At 40.4% G+C, this 23,293-nt stretch overlaps 1 protein-coding gene across 8 annotated transcripts in view; it reads right to left on the bottom strand.

Annotated features, from left to right (window-relative positions):
• Positions 1-480: 480 nt before the first annotated feature.
• The window catches only part of R3HDM1 (R3H domain containing 1), a 181,579-nt gene continuing 158,766 nt past the window's right edge, over positions 481-23,293 (bottom strand). For all 8 annotated transcript variants that reach the window (XM_060152983.1, XM_060152980.1, XM_060152977.1 and 5 more), the window contains 6 exons: positions 15,677-15,780; positions 13,448-13,620; positions 7,345-7,489; positions 3,151-3,233; positions 2,594-2,678; positions 481-1,858 (listed from right to left, as the gene is read on the bottom strand). In XM_060152983.1, coding sequence (XP_060008966.1) covers positions 1,497-1,858; positions 2,594-2,678; positions 3,151-3,233; positions 7,345-7,489; positions 13,448-13,620; positions 15,677-15,780 — 952 coding nt within the window. In that variant the 3' untranslated portion in view covers positions 481-1,496. The remainder of the gene's footprint in view (positions 1,859-2,593; positions 2,679-3,150; positions 3,234-7,344; positions 7,490-13,447; positions 13,621-15,676; positions 15,781-23,293) is intronic.

Consider the following 23,293-nt stretch of genomic DNA (forward strand, 5'->3'; position numbering starts at 1 on the left):
AAGTAAACCCCTAGCCTGGGCTGGAAGCCAGTCAGGCTGATGGCTGACTGCCCTGCCTCCGACCCCTACTCTGGGTTTCTCAGCGGTTTGACTTTGCTGGGCTAACAAATGGTGAAAGCTTTCTATAAAGTATTTGAGCTAAACGGGACAACTGGGTGCTCAAAATACCAGCTAAAAACACAAATTCTTTACCGAACCGAACATAATGTTCTATTTTCATTGTAGATGAAATGTTCTATTTGTTCCTATTTTCATGTTCTATTTTCTGACTATAAGTTTTTTCATACTCAAAATTGTCTACAATTGACTGGAATTAACTTATGAGAGAACGAAATGACATGAGTCATACCCACAAGAAACACTCCCACAGAGAAAGTGATGCTTTGTAGAATATTTGTAAAACGAGGCAGTTTACTGTCTTTCACCTTCCTTAAGTCTGAAATTGAAATCTTCAAGACAGGTTAAGTCTTCAACACTGACTCTCATTGAAAAACATGATTTTAATTTACAAAAGACAAAGTGGGTATACATTTGTAAACATTTATTCTCTTGAACTGAAAAAGGCTTGCATCAGCACACATTGTACAGCCTTGCGAATTGAAAAAAAGGTTCCTTGTTCATAAGTGCAATGAATCTTTGATGTCCAGTGATCCGCTGCAAACAATGAAAACACATTCTAAACCACTTGAAGAAGTTTCCAGCATTCATCAAATGCATTTCCTCAGGTGACAAAAAAAATCCACAAGGAAGGGAATGAAAATAAGTGGCATTTAATTATTGGAGGGAGATGTAAAAAAAAAAGTGGAAGTATTTTCCTGCCTAGAATGATTCCTATTCCCCTTTGAACCTAAGTGGTTTGATTAAGAGGCATTAAGAACATAATTTAATTTACCCTTAATATTCATACGACCTAAGTGAATAAGGAAAAGACCCTACGAGGGAGTTCTATATTTTCTGGAAATTGTTTCTGTGTTTAGAGATACAGGGGAAGAGTAATTTTCTATTTGTGGGCTCTCCTTAGTCACCCTCCAGCCCCCCAAAGACAGTGCATGGTTGTGACTGGGTTATTACACTCCTGCATTCTTTTTCCCCCAAATTCTATGTTGGGTCACACTGTGCTGGCTGCAAAAAAAGAAATACAGGTTGCAACTGTTTGTAATCATTCTGAAGAATAATTTGCTGTACAATAGAGCTTTGGATCTGATACAAGAATTCAGAAATATAAAACAAAATAACTATAAAAGTTAGGAGGCAGTTGAACAGCATTTCCTCAGAAAAAGCTGCTAACTCTGTATCATTCCGATGTGGATTCCTACAGTCATTTGGGGTGAACTTTCCCCCCTTGGCTGGATCACTGGCCTGTCTTCAGAAGTTGTTAACGCCACGACCACACATCCTAGGAGTCTCTATCATGTTAACAGAAGCTCCAAATACCAAGCCAGTTAAAGATGGGCGAGGACGGGGGAATCACAAAGGCCATGGGTCCAAGGTGGCTGTTACTGAGAACTTGCCCTTTCCAAAATGTGAAAGTCATAGTGCTTCTTGCTCGTTCTCAGCTTAAACTTGTTAACCGAGTTAATCTGTTTCTTCAGAGCATTCTGCGCGGCGGAGATGGAGGGGAATGTGGCTAAGACAGTGTACGTGGAGGCCAAGTCACTGGGTTTAGAGCGTTCGGGGTTGACAGTGCTGTCCCCGCTGCCACAGCAGAGGGGGTGACGACGCAGCTGGGGCTGGGACTGGGGGTCCCGGAGCCACCGGATCTTGGCGCCAATTTTAAAGAGTTCCCCAAAAAGCTTCTCGGCTTCCATGCGAGTTATTCCATCTGGTAGTTCAGTAATTTCCAAGACCTTCCCAACAACTAGAATGGAAAAGGTGAGCAATTAATAACCCCTGTTACCCACAGGTGGGCAAAAAGTACTGCAGACACAAATATGACACAGGAAACGAACATAACTTTCTGAAACCACTCAAATCCACAGAGTTATACGTGTTACGGCTGTCTTCTAAACATTTCCTACCTACTCCTCAGGCGGCCACACTGGCAGCCTCACGTACAAAACGCAGCTTGTGCAGTGGCGTCTCCAAACTAGGTGTGTGATCCTGGGCACACAGGTTCCTGAACTTCGAATTCCCATTGTAAAACTGCACAGGATCTTTAAAAGAGCACCTGCCCTAACGCCCCCACGGCTGTTGAAAAGCAAGTTAAGGTACCGACTTGAAAACACCCTGCCATAGAAAGGCAATGTATTTGTTCGTTCAGCCTGTCGCCTAAAGGGTGTAAGGACTATTTCCTTTCTCAAAGAATACAGAGGCAACGCGTTTCATTCTACCTGTTCCTCTCTCACATCCCTTTTGAATCCTTTTGGTCCCTTCACCCCTCCTAAACCCACCTGTACCTCAGTACTCTCAAATTCTGAAACGAGACGGAATCAAAAGAACATGTTCAAGAACCCTACATTATAGATGGCATAATTTTCTAAGACTTTGTGCAGGACTCTAGAAGAGGAAAACCCGTTTCTGTGGTGTGGCAGTTTTACAGACTGTCAGGCCAACAGTTTGTAGAACCACATCCGGATGCCTCTTGGGGACACACCTGCTTCTCCTGCACCAAGGTCGGTGGATGCAGCTTTTTTAGCTTGTTTCCTTCCTCGGTTTCCATGCCTGCTGCCAGACTGACCCTGAAAATCCACAAACATGAATAATAAGGTTAACGATGCCGCAACACGTGATTGTGATTGTTCGACCGCTTAACGCATAACCATACTCAGTCTGGGTTTTCTACTTCAGCAGAAAAAAAACCCAGTTCCAGGCCTTCTGAATTCTGCCTCGGCGGCAGGGGTACTTTGGCCTGTCACTATCACCAGTCACTTGCCGAACAGTCTTTTGTAAGTGAGAGCGCCCAATGGCCTCCACCGCCCCCCAATATTTGGACTGCAATCAGGGACCCCTGCTCCACCAAGCGGCCCACCACCTTCTCCCTCTCTCTGCTCTCGGACAGGCCAGGGCAACACCGATACATCCACTGGCCCAGGCACACAGTTCTCCTTAGTGCGGTGCCAACTCAGGGGCCAGGGCACTCCACACTCTCAGCAACAGAAGCATGATGCTCTACCAACAAAGCCCAGGAGGTCAGACAGCTGGCTCTCACACCTGTTGGGCTGGTATGTGTCCGTGCAGAACAGCAGGAGGGTTGTACTGCAGGGGCTGGCCAAGTAACGGGTATCTGGCATCTCCTGAAAGTTGATAAAAAACGATTTTTACGTTTTCCTCGGGTATGAAGTACTTCTCAGTTTTCTCAGCTGTCTCAGGATGAGACGGGGAAACATGTTTAGTATAATAAAATAGTGTAGGTATTGACATATTTTTTTAAAAGAATTAAAAGCCTCCATCTAGCCTTTAAAGAGCTGGGGTAAACTTCTGAAAGGACTAAGGACTAATAACAATGGTTATGAGGGAGGTTAAGTGGTACGAACTGGGGATACAGGTTAGCACGGAGAGAACAGCTCTGTAAACCTTAACATTCTATGCGAAATCCACCAAAGTAACTGTAATAGCTCATTACGCCCACTTGAGATGCTAAAATCCGCATTTTTCTCTGATGCTTAAAAATTAACAGAAGTTACATTTCAGGGGATGGAAAAAAACCTCGGAAAAACATGAAGCTCTCTCTCTCTCCAAATTCATTATTAATTACTATAAACATATGCATTTATACATATACATATGTATATGTATATGTATATGTAAACTTGCTTAGAAAGACTGGCATAATTCCTCAGTGTTACTCATGAGCAAGCAACCCCTTCCTAAATTAACAAGTGAGGGGTAGTCAGGATGGAGATACTCCAATTATTTTCTTTCACGCATGAGTGCCTATAAGTCATCCCGTGGAAAGGGCTTCATAAATGCTGACTGCAAAAGCCTTGTCCTGGAGAATAATGTTCTCATTTGTTATATTCTCATTTTATTTTAACTGTAAATCCCCCAATGTAGCACATTCAGTGTCTGGAGAAGGGTTATGCGTAGCCACTAGGACAGCATCTTCAGGAAATCATACAGTGCTTCTCTTGACACTTTCCTAACAGAGAGAACCAAGGCATGAACCTCCTGCCACTCTGTGGGGCTCTTTTCTTTCTTTTTTTTTTTTTTTTGCGGTACACGGGCCTCTCACTGTTGTGGCCTCTCCCGTTGCGGAGCACAGGCTCCAGACGCGCAGGCTCAGCGGCCATGGCTCACGGGCCCAGCCGCTCCGCGGCATGTGGGATCTTCCCGGACCAGGGCATGAACCCGTGTCCCCTGCATTGGCAGGCGGACTCTCAACCACTGCGCCACCAGGGAAGCCCTGTGGGGCTCTTTTCTGATGAACACTTTTGGGGTGCTTGGGCAGCTCCCTGGCAGAATACACCGAGGACATACTTGCTCCATCCCAAACAATAGTTGAAGGGAAGATATGACATGGAGGTTTAGCACTGAGATCATAAATGCAATTTTAAGCATGAAGATGTATAAAAACAGTTGCAAAGAAGTCAGAGTTGGGTTCCCTGGTGGCGCAGTGGTTGAGAGTCTGCCTGCCGATGCAGGGGACACGGGTTCGTGCCCCGCTCCGGGAAGATCCCACATGCCGCGGAGCGGCTGGGCCCGTGAGCCATGGCCGCTGAGCCTGCGCGTCCGGAGCCTGTGCTCCGCAACCGGAGAGGCCACAACAGTGAGAAGCCCGCATACCGCAAAAAAAAAAAAAAAAAGTCAGAGTTAAGTTCAGGCCTATGGAGCAGTATTCTTTGCAAATACAGAGATGAGACTGTAGTCAGCAACAGCCATAGACCCCTCCTGGTAGGCTATTACTGCCACATACTGTTTCAATCCACACACTGTTTCAATTTATTTTTTTATAACGTGCTTTATTTTTCTAGTTTATTAAAGTTATTTGGCTTTGTAAAAAATGTGGAAATAAGAGAATTATAAAGGAGAAGTTAGAGACCACCCTGGCAATTCCATTACTTCTAACATTTTGGTGTGTATCTTTCCAGTCTTGGTTTTATGTACGTGTGCTTACACATGTATATATGTGTGCATTTTGTAATTCTTTGAAAAACCTGAGATATAATTAATGTAAAATAAAATACACATCTTTAGTGTTGGGTTTGATGAAATGTAACTATTGTAAAAGTTCATGTAACCATGACCCAGAGAGAAGAGTATTTCCATCTCTTTGGAAGTTCCCTCAAGCTCCTTTCAGTCAATTCCATATCTCATTCACACCACAATCTGAGTGCTAACATTGTAGCTTAGTTGCCTACGGTTGGATTTCATAAAATTAGAATCATGTCTTCTTTTTGTGTCTGGTTTGCTTTTTGCTTAACACGACTTGGAGATTCATCCGTGCTGTTGCACGCCAGTGGTTTGCTTTGTTCATTTTTATTGCTGAGCTGTAAGGAATACTACAGTTTTTTTATCCAGCCTCCTGATGGTGGACATTTGGGTCACTGTCCAGTTGGGGCTGTTATAAGAAAATAAGGTTGTTATAAATGTACTTGTACAAGTCTGCACAGACATGTCTTCATTTCTCTTGGGTAAATACCTAGGAGTGGAACTGCTGCACTGTTAGGTAAGTGATTAACTTTGTAAGAAACTGCCACATCTTTTTCCAAAGTGGTCGTATCATTTTACACTCCTCCACCAATGTGTGAAAATGTTGGTTGCTCTGTATCTTCACCAACATCTGGTTTTGTTAGTCTCTTTGACTATAGCCATTCTAGTGGGGGTGAGCGGTATATCACTGAGATTTTAATGTTCCTTTCCCCAATGAATGATGCTGAGCACCTCTTCAAGGGCTTATTAGACATCTGTTTATCTTCTTTTTTGAAATGTCCATGTAACTTGTTCCTTTTTTTTTTAACATCTTTATCGGAGTAAAATTGCTTTACATTGTTGTGTTAGTTTTTGCTGTATAACAAAGTGAATCAGCTATACATATATATATATCACCATATCCCTTCCCTTTTACGTCTCCCTCCCTTCCACCCTCCCTACCCCACCCCTCTACGTGGTCACAAAGCACCGAGCTGATCTCGCTGTGCTATGCGGCTGCTTCCCACTAGCTATCTATTTTACATTTGGTAGTGTATATAAGTCAATGCTACTCTCTCACTTCATCCCAGCTTACCCTTCCCCCTCCCCGTGTCCTCAAGTCCATTCTCTATGTCTGTGTCTTTATTCCTGTCCTGACCCTAGGTTCTTCAGAACCATTTTTTTTAGATTCCATATATATGTGTTAGCGTACAGTATTTGTTTTTCTCTTTCTGACTTACTTCACTCTGTATGACAGACTCTAGGTCCATCCACCTTATTACAAATAACTCAATTTCGTTTCTTTTCACGGCTGAGTAAATATTCCATTGTATACATGTGCCACATCTTCTTTATCCATTCATCTGTCGACACTTAGGTTGCTTCCATGTCCTGGCCATTGTAAATAACTTGTTCTTTAAAAATCACTCACTGTACTATGACTACTTCCCCTCTTAATGATTCTTTAAGACATTATTTTTAGATTACTGTATAGAATTACTTATATGGAGATATATACATCCATAATCTAATTAATCTCCTTACTAATGGACATTTAGATTGTTTTTGAACTTTTCTGGCATAGAATAAACTCTTCTGTGCATAAACCATTGTGTGCATTATCCTTAGGATAAATTCCAGGAAATAAAATTAATGGTTTCCATGTTATTTTATAATCATCTGCTTGAGTTTCTGTTCCTCCAACTAGACTGAGGGTTGATGACGATGAGGTCTTGGCCTTATTCATCTTTGTACATCTGGGGCACAGTAAGTCCTCAATATTTGTTGAATAAATTTTTGAATAAACTCTTGATATTATTAGTTTAATATAGAAATTAGAAATACAAAACAGATACCACATAGCCTATTACTACTACAGAGGAATGGAGCTGAAGAATAAGTCAGTCATTTTAATTCATCATGCAATTATTATAAGTAATTAATAAATTAGGAATTAATTAATTAATTTTTTTGGGGGAGGCCAGGCTGTGCAGCATGCTGGATCTTATTTCCCTGACCAGGGATTGAACCCGTGCCCCATGCAGTGGAAGCGTGGAGTCTTAACCACTGGACTGCCAGGGAAGTCCCAGTAATTATTAATTGTGATGAAACCTTAAGGTTAGGAGAGTGAATGGTAATAAATAAAGATGCCTGAGTGAGGTGAAAATGCAGTCCTGTGGAATAATGAAAGGTAGTGGTACCAAGTAAATCGCAAAGTGACTGGGAATGGATGTCCTAAAATTCTCTGAGGCTGTGACTAGCTTTGTGCACACTTACCTTGCCCAGGGACAAAGGGTCTAGAAAACTGGGGTATGATGGAAAGTGGCGGTCCAGAGGGACGGACAGTTTTCAGGGTAGACAGCTGAGCTGGTGCTGGCGACTGAGCTGGTGAAATAATGGGACTACTGAGTTGAGGACTGTGCTGCAATTATATCAAGAAAAAAGGTCAGCATTTTAGGCTTTTTGCAAATTTCCTTTTGGACAGAAATTTTTACTCTTTCTGATTACAGATATGTACTTGTTACACCACTGCAATAGCTATTTTGTTATTAAAAAAGTTAAAACCGTATAGAAATTTATAATTTCCAATTCCCAAGGATAAACACTGGTAAACTGTTTCCATGCACATGCATCCATACATCTGTTTTACAAAAATGGAAACAGACTATACATCCTATTTCTGAATCTTGCTTTTGTATCTTTACAATAATATTGTAGATACTTTTCCATCAGAGAATATACACATCTACTTCATTCTTTTTTTCATATTAACTGTTTATTTTCAACTTCATCCTTAAAACAGTTGCAAAAGTAGTCCAAAAATTTCAGATTTCCCAAATGTCAATATTTTATTATATTTGCTTTCTCTCTATATATATAGTTACTTCTTTTCTGAACTATTAGAGAATGAGTTGCTCACGATACCACTCTATTTCCAACATAATTAGTGTCTATTTCCTAAAAACAAGGACATTTTCTTAAATAACCACAGTGAATTATCAAAATCAGGTGACTAACAACATAATATCACATAATTTATATAATTTATTCAAATTTTGCCAACTGTCCCACTAAGGTACTTTATAGCAGAAGAAAAAAAGAAAGAAAAACTTCCTCCTTCTAGTACAGAATCCACTGTAGAATCAACTGCTGCATTTAATTGTCTTGTCTCTTTAACCTTCTTCACCTAGAAAAGTCTGTCTTTCTTCTCTCTCATGATTTTGACATTTTGAAGATCAGTTTCTGAAGGTCACTCTGAAGACCAGTTATTTTGTAGAATGGCTCTCAACTTGGGTTTGCCTACTGTTTCCTCATCAAAAAGCTTATGATATACATTTGGGGAAGGGAATTCCAGAGAAGTGATGTTGTGTCCTTCTCAATGCATCCTGCGAGAAGGTACATGCCATCCATTTGTCACCACAGTACTGGTGATGTTTCTTTTGACTGCTTGGTTAAGGTGGTGTCTGCCAGGTTTCTCCATTGTCAAGTTACTATTTTTTCCTTTCTAGTTATAAATGTCTCGTGGGGAGATCATAATATCTCTGAACAGAGACAATTTTACTTCTTCATTTCCAACTGGGACACATTTTATTTCTTTTTCTTACCTAATTGCATTGCCTAGAACCTCCAGTACAATCTTGGTTGGTGAAGATACTTCGTATGATATTTACCTTTTAAAATCTGTTAAGGCTTGGGGACTTCCCTGGTGGCGCAGTGGTTAAGAATCTGCCTGCCAATGCAGGGGACATGGGTTCCAGCCCTGGTCCAGGAAGATCCTACATGCTGCGAAGCAACTAAGCCTGTGCGCCACAACTACGGAGCCTGTGCTCTAAAGCCCGTGAGCCATAACTACTGATTCCGTGTGCCACAACTACTGAAGCCCGCATGCCAAGAGCCCATGCTCCACAACAAGAGAAGCCATAGCAGTGAGAAGCCTGCGTACTGCGATGAAGAGGAGCCACTGCTCGCTGCAACCAGAGAAAGCCTGCACACAGCAACGAAGACCCAATGCAGCCGTAAATAAATAAATAAATAAATAAAATCTGTTAAAAATAAAATCTGTAAAAAAATAAAATCTGTTAAGGCTTTACATGTGGCCTCACAATAAAGTCTATCGAAGAAGATGTGCAGTGTGCACCTTAGAGGAATGTATATGCTGTTGTTGTCAGGTAGTCTGTGTATGTTTGTTAGATCTAGTTGGTTCACTGTGTTTAAGCTAATTTTTTACTTATCTTCTGTCTGGTTGTTCCATCCATTATTGAGAGTAGGGTATTATGTCTCCAACTATTAATGTGGAACTGTCTATTTCTCCCTTCAATTGTGTCAGTTTTTGCTTCATATATTTTGATGGTCTGTAATTAGGTGTGTAAGAGTTTAGAATTGTTATATCTTCTTGCTGTATTGAACCTTTTATTAATATATAATATTCTTTGTATCTTGTAAAGTTTTTGGATCTGATATTAGCATAACCACCTCTGTTCTCTTTTGGTTATGATTTCCATGATGTATCTTTTTTCATCCTTTCACTTTCAATCTATTTGTGTCTTTGGATCTAAAGTGAATCTCTTGTAGACAGCATATAGCTAGATCATGTGTTTTTATCCATTCAACCAATCTGTCTTTTGAATGAAGATTTTAATCCATTTCCATTTAAAGCGATTACCAATCAAGGGGGATTTAATTTTATCATTTTGCTATTTGTTTTCTGTATGTCTTTTTGCTTTTTGTCCCTCATTTCCTGCACTACTGTCTTCTTTTGTGTTTACTTGATTTTTTTTGTACTGAAATGTTAAAATTCCTTTCTCATTTCCTTTTGTATACATTCCATAGCTTTTTTCCTTCATGGTTACCTTGGGGATTACACCTAACATCCAAAAGTTAAATATAATGCTCAAATTTGAATTTATACTAGCTTAACTTAAATAACATACAAAAACTGTGCTCCTCTGTCTCTACCCCCTTTGGTTGCTGATGCCACAAAATTACATTTTTATACTCTATGTGCCCCCAAACAAACTTATAATTCATTCTTTTTTTTGGCTGCACTGCATGGCAGGCAGGATCTTAGTTCTCTGACCAGGGATCAAACCTGTGCCCCTTGCAGTGGAGGCGCAGAGTCTTAACCACTGGACTGCCAGCGAAGTCCCAAACTTATAATTCTTTTAAGTGCATTAGTCTCTTAAATTATGTAGAAAACAAAATGGGGAGTTAGAAATCAAAGTTATAATAACAGTGTCTTTGAGATAAAAATTGTTTAAAAAATATTAATCTCTTAATTCATGTAGAAAGCAAAAAGTGGAATTATAAACCATTGGAACAATATTACTAGCTTTTATAATTGCCCATGTACTTAACTGAGAGCTTTTTCCCCCATATGGCTTCATGTTACTGTTTAGCATATTTTCATTTCACTCTGCGGGACTCTTTTGAGAACTTCTGGCAGGGCAGGGCTCAAATTTTGTTATCTAGGAATTCTTAATTTCTCCCTCACTTTTGAAGGGCAGTTTTTATTTATTTATTTATTTATTTTTGGCTGCATTGGGTATTCATTGCTGCACATGGGCTTTCTCTAATTCCAGTGAGTGGGGGCTACTCTTTGTTGTGGTGCGCAGGGTGCGTGGGCTTCAGTAGTTGTGGCTTGCAGGCTCAGTAGCTGTGGCTCGCGGGCTCTAGAGCAGAGGCTCAGCAGTTGTGGTGCATGGGCTTAGTTGCTCTGCGGCAGGTGGGATCTTCCTGGACCAGGGATTGAACACAGGTCTTCTGCATTGGCAGGCGGATTCTTAACCACTGCGCCACCAGGGAAGGCCCTGAAGGACAGTTTTGCTAGATATAGGATTCTTGGTTGACGGTTTTTCTTCTTGTAGCACTTTGAATATATTGGCCTGTTGCCTCCAGTCTCCAAAGTTTCTGATGAGAGATCTGCTGATAATCTTTTTGACGATCCCTTATATGTGATGACTTGTTTCTTTCTTGCTGCTTTTAATATTCTTTGTCTTTCTAAAAATTGATTACAGTATGTCTCAGTGTGCATCTCTGAGTTCACCTCACTTGGAGTTTGTTGAGCTGCTTGATGTTTACATTCATGTCTTTTATCAAATTTGAGAAGTTTTCAGTCATTATTTCTTCAAATATTCTCTCTGTCCCCTTCTCTCTTCTCCTTCTGAGATACCCACAGTGTTTATGTTGGTCCACTTGATGGTGTTCCATAGGTTCCTTAGGCTCTGTTCACTTTTCTTCATTCTTTTTTGTCTGTTCCTCAGACTTGAATCATTTACATTGTCCTATCTTCAAGTTCTCTGATTCCTTCTTTTGCCTGCTCAAATTTACCAATGAATTCCTTTAGTGTATTTTTTCATTTTAGTCATTGTATTTTCAGCTCTAAAATTTTTCCTAAATGGCACAGAAATTTATTTAATAATTTACCCACTACTGAATATCAGACTATTTTCAGATTTTCAGTGTTACAACAGAGAAGAAAGAAATATCCTTGCAAACATATTCTTGCATGTTTGTTCCACAATTTTTACTAGACAAAGTTCTAGAAGTGAATTTGTGAATCAGAGGCCTTCCACATTTTGAAAAACGTCACTAAACTGCACTCCAAAAAGAGTTGTATCAATCAATTTACCAAGAGTCACAAGAGAGTTTACAACTGGATATATCTGCCAACACTGAAAATTAATAGTCTTCCTAAATATCCCAATTATACAGATAAAAAAACTATTTTTATACTTTTATCTCTTTAATGGCCACTGGCCATTTATAATTTGTGAGCTAGCCTATAAGTGACTGTTGCCTTTTTTATTTTGATATGATTTTGTCATGTGCATTGATAAATTTTTTTAGTTTGTCTTTAAAAAAAAATTAAAAACCTTTCAATGTTGTAGACAAACTTTCAAGTATATAAAAGTATATACTCATCATAGACAGATGAGTATAACAAACTTCCATATACTCATCATCCAGCTTTGATTGTGATATCCCCTGCTTTTTTTCTTACTAGACAATTTAAAGGAAATCTCAGATTATCACAGCATTTCACTTGTAAATATTTCAGTATATAAATATTTCTATCTAACAGATAAGAACTATTACAAAAAACCCCACCTTTATCATACTAACAAAATTAACATATTTAACTGTCCACTTTTTGCCCCAAAATATCTTTTGGCTGTTCAGTATCCAAGGAAGATCGCCATATATTGCATCTGATTGTTATAACTCTTAAGTCTCTTTTATTTATTTTTTTATTTTTATTTTTTTTTTTGCCGTACGCGGGCCTCTCACTGTTGTGGCCTCTCCCGTTGCGGAGCACAGGCTCCGGACGCGCAGGCTCAGCGGCCATGGCTCACGGGCCCAGCCACTCTGTGGCATGTGGGATCTTCCCGGACCGGGGCATGAACCCATGTCCCCTGCATCGGCAGGCGGACTCTCAACCACTGCGCCACCAGGGAAGCCCTTAAGTCTCTTTTAATCTACAACAGACTCATCCTTCACTTAAAAATGCCATTTATTTGTTAAAGAAATAAGCCAATTTATCCAATAAAATATTCCACTGTACATATAAATTGCTTTATATTTTCTTCCTTTATTTTCTGTAAATTAACAGCTAGACTTAGAGAGGCTTGATTAGACTCAGGTTCAATATATATATATTATTTTGGCTGCGCTGCAAGGCTTATGGGATCTTAGTTCCCCGACCAGGGATCAAACCCATGCCCCCAGCAATGGAAGCTCAGAGTCCTAACCACTAGACTGCCAGAAAATTCCCAGGTTCAATATTTTTGACAAGAGTATATCATAGGTGATGCTTCTAAACCACATTAGGAAGCAAATAATGTTTGGTTGGCCCAATTTAATTGATGCTACAATTGAACAGTTGCTTCAAGTGCTGTCTGCCTAATCTACCCATTTTAAAGTTCCCCATAAATCGTTTCCTAATGTTTCTGGCATCTGCTGATGATGTTTCCCTGTTCATTACTTTAACAGGATTCCAAAATAGTGATTTTTAAATTCTATCATTGCTTTTAAATTTATTAGTTGTATTTCTTCTATGATGAAGAGCATTCCCTCATCAACTTTCTGGCTACAGTAAAATACAGTTCAGACGGGAAAGGTAGGATAACAGCTTAATTCATTTTCTTTACCAAATTTCAGATCTAGTTTATCTTCTGAATTTTTAAATTAAAAAAATTTAAATTATGCAAACGTTGGGAAACATATTTAAATATTGAAATAAATTGTCTGGATATAGAGAATGTTCAAACTTCTTTACTAATTTGTTTGAGAAGATTTCAAATTCGGCATCAAGCCTTATAGGTTGGTCAATCTTATGTAACTAAATATTGAAAGTTTTAAAATTATAAAAGAAGCATCTTACCTGAACAATATTGTCTATACTGCTAAATTCCACACACTTCTGTCCTCTCTGGTGATCACAGTAGTATTTGTTTTGCTTCCACAGTGGGGGTGAATGGGCACGAGACTGTGGATTGTTTGGTACACTGAGCTGCATCATCACCATTCCGCCACCAGCTGGTGGAGGTGGCACAGCTGAAAATCAGAATCAGGACACTGCAATTAGCAAACTTTAGCAAATAGCTGGTATCTTTAAACACCAAGATAATGGCAATAATTTTACATCTCTGAAAAAAATTTTACTGCTATTTATGCAAGCCAGATTTAAACTCTAATGCTTATACTACAAGTGCTGTGTTTAAAAAGACATTGAAATTGACTCTGTAGACCTAAACATCTCACTTAACCTCAACATAGTAAGTCAGGAAAGTCCAATTATCTACAACAAGACCTAGTATAGAGTAGGACAATTGCGATATGATCTACAAAAGTGCTTAATTTTTAAAATAAATTCATTTTCAAACGAGCATTATTCTAAATACATAAAGGAACACTCTGGGAAAAATTAGTATTCTATAGAAATTTTGACATACAGAGAAAAGTCATCTTTTGAGTGAATTGGTCTCATGCGGTGGGAAAAAGTTTGGGATACAGGAATCAGAAAGCACAATTTCAGTGCCCTGAAATGTCCTATAACTCTGGGGAAATTATTTTTCCTCTTTTATTGTATTTTCTCATCTGAAAAAGGCTAGGAAGACCTCCTTGGCTGACTTTAAAGAGTTATAATAATCATATGTATGTACAAACACTGCTAGCTGTACAGTACCTGTGGACTACAATATCTACGTTCTTATCTGATTTATTCCTGCCATGGCACTGGTACTGCAGCACTACTAGTATTCGGAATGTAACTCTGCTACTCACCACTTCAGTGTAAGGTAAGGTGCCCTGTGCCCCACCTCCCGGGCCACTGTTTGCATTGCAGTAATCATAATGGTAGTTTCCAATTCCCCAGAAATAGCACCACACTGACCTGGCTAGGCACACCACAGAAGGGCTGACTGCTTAGGAACATCTCAAGGTTCTCATTGGCCACAGCAGCCCATGCTGATGCAGCCACTATTAGTCATGTATTTGATAATCATTTATTGTTTCTCTGCTTCTTTGAGATTACATATGTCAACAGATCATTACAATAAAATATGATAAAGGATTGTTTAAGACACTATGGAAGCAGAGAAAATGAAGCAACAAACTCTGTTTTAAGGACTGAGGAAGGCTTTGCAGAAGAGGTGATTTCTGAGTCAAACTTCAAGGATAAGCAGGATTTTGGCAAACTGGATGGCAGACAGGCATTCCAGGTGGAGGGAAGAACAGGTACACAAGTATCTTTGGCATGAAAGAGCATAGTATATTCTACAAATAGAGTTCTGTATGACTTGAGCATATACGTATAAATAGAAGGCTTAATTGCTAGGGAGTGTAGATGGAGAATCTATGCAAATTTTTAATTCAGAGGAATGACATGAAGAGACATCTGTTTCAGGACAGTGATTCTTGAACTGTGTATATATGTGTGCATGTGCTGTGGAGGAGGAAAGCTGGACATGGGGCAACATGAAATAAGCAAAACACATAAGAAATTACTGTGAAGACATGAAAAGAACTGACCAAAAGTAGAGGCAGTGAGGAAGGAAAGATGGTACCAGCTTTGAGGAAATGGTGAAGCCTGAGTGTGAAAGGGGAGAACGGAAGAGAGTTATAATTTTGCCATTTGTATTGGACCCTAGATAGAAGGTGAGGAAAGGGAGGCAGGAAGAGGGAGAAATATTAAATCTAGTGCCCCGGACACATCCCTGAGTAGGAATGTCCAGCATGTGGTCTTGTCTTGGCAGAAATAAAATTTGGGAGACACTGGCAAAAAGCTGTTGTTGAAACCGAGGAGGTGGCTGGACTTCCGAGGAAGAAGCTGAAGAGTAATGAGAGAAGGTATCCCAGAGAACATCAATACTTATGAGGCAGGCAGGAAGGAGAGCCTGAGGAGGAGAATCGGAGAGCAGCGGCAGTGGTAGCAGGGGAAAAGGAAGAAGTGGGCTGAACCTGTTAGCTCTGATTTCTCATGGCACCCTGCATACTCTGGGTACATCTCAGCACCTAACAAGTTGAAAACCTTTATCTAGAAATGTCCAAGGAACTTACTTCTCAAATGCACAAGCCATTGCCTTCTTTTTTTCCAATTGTCTATTCATACCTGCACACTGGTGGCCTTGAAGCTGCTGGGAATTGCATGGTGAAGTAGTTCGAGGCAACTGTACTTGTTCTGATCCTGGAGGTTGCAAGTAACCCACTGAGGAGCTATGGGGAAAAAAATCAAACATACACAAAAACACAGCACAATGAGGTGGAGATGACTGTAAAGATTCTTTGAATGAACAGTCCTATAAATTTATTTAAATAAAATTATTTTTCAAGTAGGTCAGCTTAGTAAAAGTCAAAACTAACTCTTTTCTAAACTGAGAGGTATAAATAATTACTTTTTGGATAAAAATCACCTTGTTTTTGACAATAACACAGATTTTTAAAAATAACTCCTGATTTCATCGCTCTTATTCTTTTATGACTTATTTTAAATATGATTTTTGTACTGTTCAAATAATTATTTTAAAAAGAAGAAAAATAACTCACTAATTTTACAGAATAAAAAGGTACTTTATTTGGATCTCACTAAGCTATACTTTAGAAGAGAGAATATGCAGTTAGACAATGATGAGACTCAGAAAAAAATACGTTATTCCCTAAAAAATGTGCTATCTAAGGACATGAGGTACTATCTAAGGAATAAAATAAACAATAGAACATGATTCTGACATATTCTAATAGAAATACTGACAAAAATAGAAGGCTGTTATTGTAAAACCATTAAGCTATTACTGTATTTTTCAATGGTTAGTGTTTGAGAATCAAACTAATATGGGATTTGTCATAATATGTCTTTAAAGTTTTCTCCATTTAGCAATTTCAAGAAAATAGTGAAAATCATAGAGCAATACCGTGAATTCTTTCTGAGAATTCTCAAGGAATCAGAAATCTTAATTTATTATAAAACCCTGTTACCACCCTTTTTTAATCATATAAATCAACTTTCTTTACATGGTATTTTATTTCTTAATCTAGCTTTAACAACTTTTTGCATTTACATCTCACATAACTGCATCAAAAATACTACATTAGATCCAAGTACTGAATTACAGAAAATACAGGGAGACATGTTAAACAATACCATGATGACACAATCAGTCAAATCCAGACTCTGGGACACTCTACAAGACAAATGTGTGAAAACATAAGCAGTACTTGTGAGGTAGCTGGTGATACAAAGACCAACTGGATATTGGATATAATTAAAAAATTAACTGTTAAATTTTTTAGAATGTGAAACAGTATTATTAAGTTAGGTTTAAAAAAACCTTTTAGGGATACCTATACTGAAATACTCGTGAATGAAAATAATATGATACCTGGGTTTCTTTCAAAATAATATGGGAGGAGGATGAAATAGAAGTTTAAATGAAAACAGATTAGTCATTAGTTGATAAATGAACAAGCTAAGTGATGGGTACATGGGGGTTCAGTACACTTCTGTTTACAATTATGTGTATTTAAAATGTCTGTAGGGACTTCCCTGGTGGTCCAGTGGTAAAGAATCCGCCTTCCAATGTAGGGTGCGTGGGTTTGATCCCTGGTCCGGGAACTAAGATCCCACATGCTGTGGGGCAACTAAGCCCACGCGCCTCAACAAGAGAGCCCAAGTGCTGCAAACTACAGAACCCACGTGCTCTGGAGCCCTTGCGCCACAACTACAGAGCCCACGTGCCCTGGAGTCTGCATGCCACAACTAGAGAGAGAAAACCGCACACCACAACTGGAGAGAAGCCCAGGTGCCACAGCTAGAGAGAAGTCCACATGCTGCAAAAATAAGCCTGTGCACCACAACCAAAAAAAAAAAAAAAAGAAAGAAAGAAAAAAAGATCCTGCACACCACAACAAAGACCCGAGGCAGCCAAAGGGAAAAAAAAAAAAAGGGACTTCCCTGGTAGCACAGTGGTGAAGAATCTGCCTGCCAATGCAGGGGACACGGGTTCGATCCCTGGTACGGGAGGATCCCACATGCCTCAGAGCAACTAAGCCCGAGCACCACAACTACTGAGCCTACACTCTGGAGCCCGCAAGCCACAACTACTGAAGCCCGCACGCCTAGACCCGATGCTCCACAACAAGAGAAACCACTGCAGTGAGAAGCCTGCACACCGCAACGAAGAGCAGCCTTCGCTTGCTGCAACTAGAGAAAACCCGCACACAGCAACGAAGACCCAACACAGCCAGAAATAAATAAATTTATTAAAAACAAACAAACAGGGCTTCCCTGGTGGCGCAGTGGTTGAGGGGACGCGGGTTCGTGCCCATGCCTAGCATGGGGCTTCCCTGGTGGCGCAGTGGTTGGGAGTCCACCTGCCAATGCAGGGGACGCGGGTTTGTGCCCCCGTCCGGGAGGATCCCACATGCCGTGGAGCGGCTGGGCCCGTGAGCCATGGACGCTGGGCCTGCGCATCCGGAGCCTGTGCTCCGAAACGGGAGAGGCCACAGTGGTGAGGGGCCCGCGTACCGAAGAAAAACAAAAACAAAAAAACCCAAACAAACAAAAACATTAAAAAAATGTACCAAGGAACTTAAAAACAGTCATATCTTATGATCTATTAATCCCACTCTAAAGACCCTATAAAAATGAAGAAATTCAAGTTGCTCACCAGGGTTAATAAATTATTGTATATTCATAAAATCAAACATTAAAAATTATATTTACAAAGAAATTTTTAATGACGTGAAAAACCCTACACCACACGAACAAAAAATATCCAATAGTGTCACCACTATGTTAAAACTACATACAAAGACTTCCTTGGTGGCGCAGTGGTTAAGAATCCGCCTGCCAATGCAGGCGACATGGGTTTGAGCCCTGATCCGGGAAGATCCCACATGCCGCGCAGCAACTAAGCCCGTGTGCCACAACTACGGAGCCCGCGTGCCACAGCTACTGAAGTCCGTGTGCCTACAGCCCGTGCTCTGCAACAACAGAAGCTACCACAATGAGAAGTCCGTGCACTGCAACAAAGAGTAGACCCGCTTGCCGCAACTAGAGAAAGCCTGCGCGCAGTAACAAAGACCCAACACAGCCAAAAATAAATACATAAATAAATTTATTTTAAAAAACCAAAAAAACTACATACGAAAAGAAAAAAGATTGAGAGAATAATATGAACATGACAGTAGCAGTTAACTTTTCCAAAAATGCACACATGCATTTAATAATTCTAATCACTAAAAACACTCTGAAAACTGCCTGAAAAGTTCAACTTTTAAATGCTGTATCAGGGATTTAATATCAACTAATAATCTGAATCTCCTTCAGAAGTCTTCAGAAGTCACAGTATGCCCTGTGAAGATAATTACACTGATCTTCTGAAATATAAGTCACCTTCAATTCATTTGAGGGGTAGACTTCAGTCAGGTTTGCTGTCTCTGGAAGAAAATATTAGCTTTCTGCCTTATAAGCTCTTTGCAATTCAAGGTGACTTCTACTTTATGTATTTTTGTGATGAGGATATCTAGCTAGGACAATATAAACAAACCCTCAACCAATTAGAATTTGACCAAACTATATGCTCAATTAATGAAAATAAATGCCAAATAAAACTTTTATTGTACAATATTTGGAGTTTTCCTTACATGCAAATGGCCAATTTTTCTAGGCTTTCTGGTTAAATGTTTATATTCCTAGAAGTATTCATTTACAGCTCACCTATTTCCAATGTGAAAGATTAAAAAAAAACTGAGTATACTAAAAAACAGAGAAGAGAAAACACTTAAAAGCAAAACAGAAATGGTGTAGGGACATCTGGGATAAGATTGTTGTCTTCACTGAGAACCGAATCTACTTTCTGTTTCCCGGCAGCTAAGACAAGTTGGTGAACCCAGAGGATACTAAGACTCTGCCAAGAAGACAAAGGAAGCAAACATTTAAGCCTCTGGCAGACGCTGGGTTACAGGCATATCATAATTGTATTCTATGTTGAATTTAAAGCACGTAGTTAATTATAGAGGAATTTAGTCCTTTGATAGAAGACATGAAACGCAGTTCATAATTTTACCAGGAAACTGAGAAGCTGAGGGGGAAATCTTGCCTGAAGAGAGGATTACTTCCTGTTAAAAAATAGGTAGGATGTAGAATTACTTGCAGTAAGGGCTAACACTTTCCTTAAAATGCACTTTGTAGTTTTCAAGTACTTGAATGAGACCCAAGGGTCTGCACTGCACAGTTCACATAAAAGATGCCTTTGGCTTGAGAAATATAAGGGTAGCTATTATCAAACACAATCAACCACAAAGATATCTGTGGTGCTCCTGGGAGAATGACTGAGTTTGAGAAGGGCCATACTCTAACCACCCCACTAGTATAAACTGGTTATTATCAAGCAGCTCTGTCAGTGCAGAGCTAACGGATATATCACTTTAGTAGCTCACTGAAGTGGTAGCAAACATTCACCAAACAGTAATTTTAGCTTTAGTATAGCTGATCCTAAGGTGCTCTTTTTAACAATTACTTAGCTGCTTATTAAGTCTGTGAGACCGTGAAATTGTCACTGGCACTGAGGACGATGCTTGTATGCCTGTGTGATACAGCTGAAGAACAGGTATACCATTCCTCAAACAGCTTCATAAAATCTTTTAAATATAATTTCAAAAGACAGGATGCCAGAACAATATAATTTCTTCTTTTTTGAATCAAATTTCACCAATTAGAGACTGACTTCTGGCATGACAGCATGAGTTTACCGATCTGCTCTCCCCACTGAAAGTGGTGAAAGCTATAAAAAAGCAACCATTGAAACCCTATGGAAATGATCCTAAGGATGAAGAGCAAACTAGAAACATCTATTCAAGAACATGTATGAAAACTCAGTAAGAAAAGTGAGTTTGGGGCTTTCCTGGTGGCGCAGTGGTTGGGAGTCCGCCTGCCGATGCAGGGAACACGGGTTCGTGACCCGGTCCGGGAAGATCCCACATGCCGCGGAGCGGCTGGGCCCGTGAGCCATGGCCGCTAAGCCTGCGCGTCCGGAGCCTTTGCTCCGCAACGGGAGAGGCCACAACAGTGAGAGGCCCGCGTACCGAAAAAAAAAACCAGAAACAAACACGAAAAGTGAGTTTGATATCTGAACCAATACTACTCCTTCCTGCCCCTCCCAGTTTAGTGAAGTACAGACTCTACTCCAGACAGCTGTAGCCAAGAACACAGAGCTCCCTCTCCCCACAGCGCCAGAGGGAGGATTTCTTCCTAGGAGGAGTGGTATGTCAGCTTTCTCATCCTGCCCTCAGGTACCTGTTGCTGAAGCTAAATCTGGGGTGAATGAACATGAGAGGCGGGAACTCCTTTCCACCCAACCTCCACTTGTACAACAGAGGGTCTACTGTGGGTGTGATATGCAGAGAATACTGGGGCCCTGGCCTGATCACCCTTGCCCCAGCTCCTGAAGTGGTGATTTTTCACACTAGGAGAGGTAAGCCAGTGATCCTAGGCTGTGGTCTCCCCACCCTCTACCAAGTGCTCAGCTCATAGGATAGGGTGTCACTTTTAGAGAAGCTAATCACTGTCCAAACCCCCAGCTTCTGAGCCCTGGCTCAGAGATTTTTCTGGGGAGAAAAGAGGATATAAAACAGCACCTAATGTATTCTCCAAAGAACTGTCTTTTTAAAAATTTATTTATTCATTTATTATTTTTGGCTGCGTTGGGTCTTCATTGCTGTGCATGGGCTTTCTCTAGTTGTGGCGAGCGGGGGCTACTCTTCGTTGTGGTGCATGGGCTTCTCATTGAGGTGGCTTTTCTTGTTGCGGAGCACAGGCTCTAGGCGCACAGGCTTCAGTAGTTGTGGTATGCGGGCTCAGTAGTTGTGGCTTGTGGGCTCTAGAGTGCAGCCTCAGTAGTTGTGTGCACAGGCTTAGTTGCTCTGCAGCATGTGGGATCTTCCTGGACCAGGGCTGGAACCCGTGTCCCCTGCATTGGCAGGCGGATTCTTAACCATTGCGCCACCAGGGAAGCCCTCCAGCTTTTTTTTGTTTGTTTGTTTGTTTTTGCGGTAGGCGGGGCTCTCACTGCCGTGGCCTCCCCCGCTGCGGAGCACAGGCTCCGGACGCGCAGGCTCAGCGGCCATGGCTCATGGGCCCAGCCGCTCCGCGGCATGTGGGATCCTCCCGGACTGGGGCATGAACCCACGTCCGTTGCATCGGCAGGCGGACTCCCAACCACTGCGCCACCCGGGAAGCCCTCCAGCTTTTATTAATTACAAATAATACTGCAGTGAACACCTTTAGCATTATCTTTGCACCTTTGTGCTGGTATTTCAACCAGATAAATTTCTAGAAATAGAACTACTGGATTAAAGGTGGATTCTTAACCACTGCACCACCATGGAAGCCCCAAAAGAACTGTCTTTAATTGCAACAGAGTGGGACGAAGTTCAAGCCTACAGGTGCTTTCAGGAACAGTGATGATTGTGGTAAAGACAACTGGGAGGAGATTCAAGATTCAGGCTAAACTGTAGGCTTGCTAGTTTGCAAGAGGGAAACAGGTAAAAAGACAGCAGGAATGAGCCTTCCTTATGTCAGAATAAAAATCAAATATTGACTACAGAAACTTTTTCTTCAAAGGAGACAGATTTTGATTGAATTACTTTGTAGAGCAATTTATGAGTCAGTTCATTATTGAAAACAACAGGGTAATCAGCTAGCAGTTAGTGGATGCTGTCAAGGAAAAAGAGAAACAAGAGTCCAACCGAAACCACTGTGATTCCAGGATGACTGTGAGAATACCCAAAATAGTTTTCCCTGCTTGAGGAAAAAAATCAGAGGCTGAACATTTGCTGGTGGTGGGAGGTTTAAATAGACTTCATTAAAATAATCCAGTCAGTCACTAAACAAATTAACAAGTGAACAACACTAACCAGACCTGCTACAATACATTATCTAAGATGTCTAATTAAAAAAAAAATTACAAGGCATGAAAATAAACAGTAAGGTGTAATCCATACTTTGGATGGAAGCAGGGAACAGAAACTGCCTGTGAGAAAGAACAGATTTTTCACATTTATCAGAAAGGCCGTAAAGTAGCCATTACAGACACGTTCACAAAACCGAAGGAAACCATGCATAGGGAAGTAAAGAAGGAATGGTGACAAGGTTGCATTAACAAATAGAGAATATTGGGACTTCCCTGGCGGCACAGTGGTTAAGAATCCGCCTGCCAATGCAGGGGACACGGGTTCGAGCCCTGGTGGAGGAAGACAGATTAAAAGAGATTATATAAGTTAAAGAACAGAGAGAAAAAGGAACACAGAAAAAAGAGCTTCAGAGAAATGTGGGGTGTTGTTAAATAAACCTACACATGTATAATGGGATTATCAGAGAGGAGAGAAAGCAGCAGAAATGACATTCCAAGAAATAATGGCTGAAAACACCCCAAATTTATTGAAAAACAATAACCTACTCATCCAGAAACCTCAACAAACTCTAAGCAGAATAAATGCAGAGATCCAAAGAGATACCATAGTAAAAATGCTGAAAGTCAAAGACACGCAGCAAGAGAAAAATGACTAGTTACTTATAATGTAACCCCAGTAAGATTAACAGCTAACTTCCCAGCAGACAAGATGAAGGTCAGAAGGCAGTGGGAAAACATATTCAAAATGGTCAAGGGAAAAACCTGTTAACAAAGATTCCTATATCCAGCAAAGCTATTTTTCAAAATGATGGCAAAAC

This window comes from Lagenorhynchus albirostris, chromosome 6 (assembly GCF_949774975.1).
Source record: "Lagenorhynchus albirostris chromosome 6, mLagAlb1.1, whole genome shotgun sequence".
Taxonomy (NCBI): domain Eukaryota; kingdom Metazoa; phylum Chordata; class Mammalia; order Artiodactyla; family Delphinidae; genus Lagenorhynchus; species Lagenorhynchus albirostris.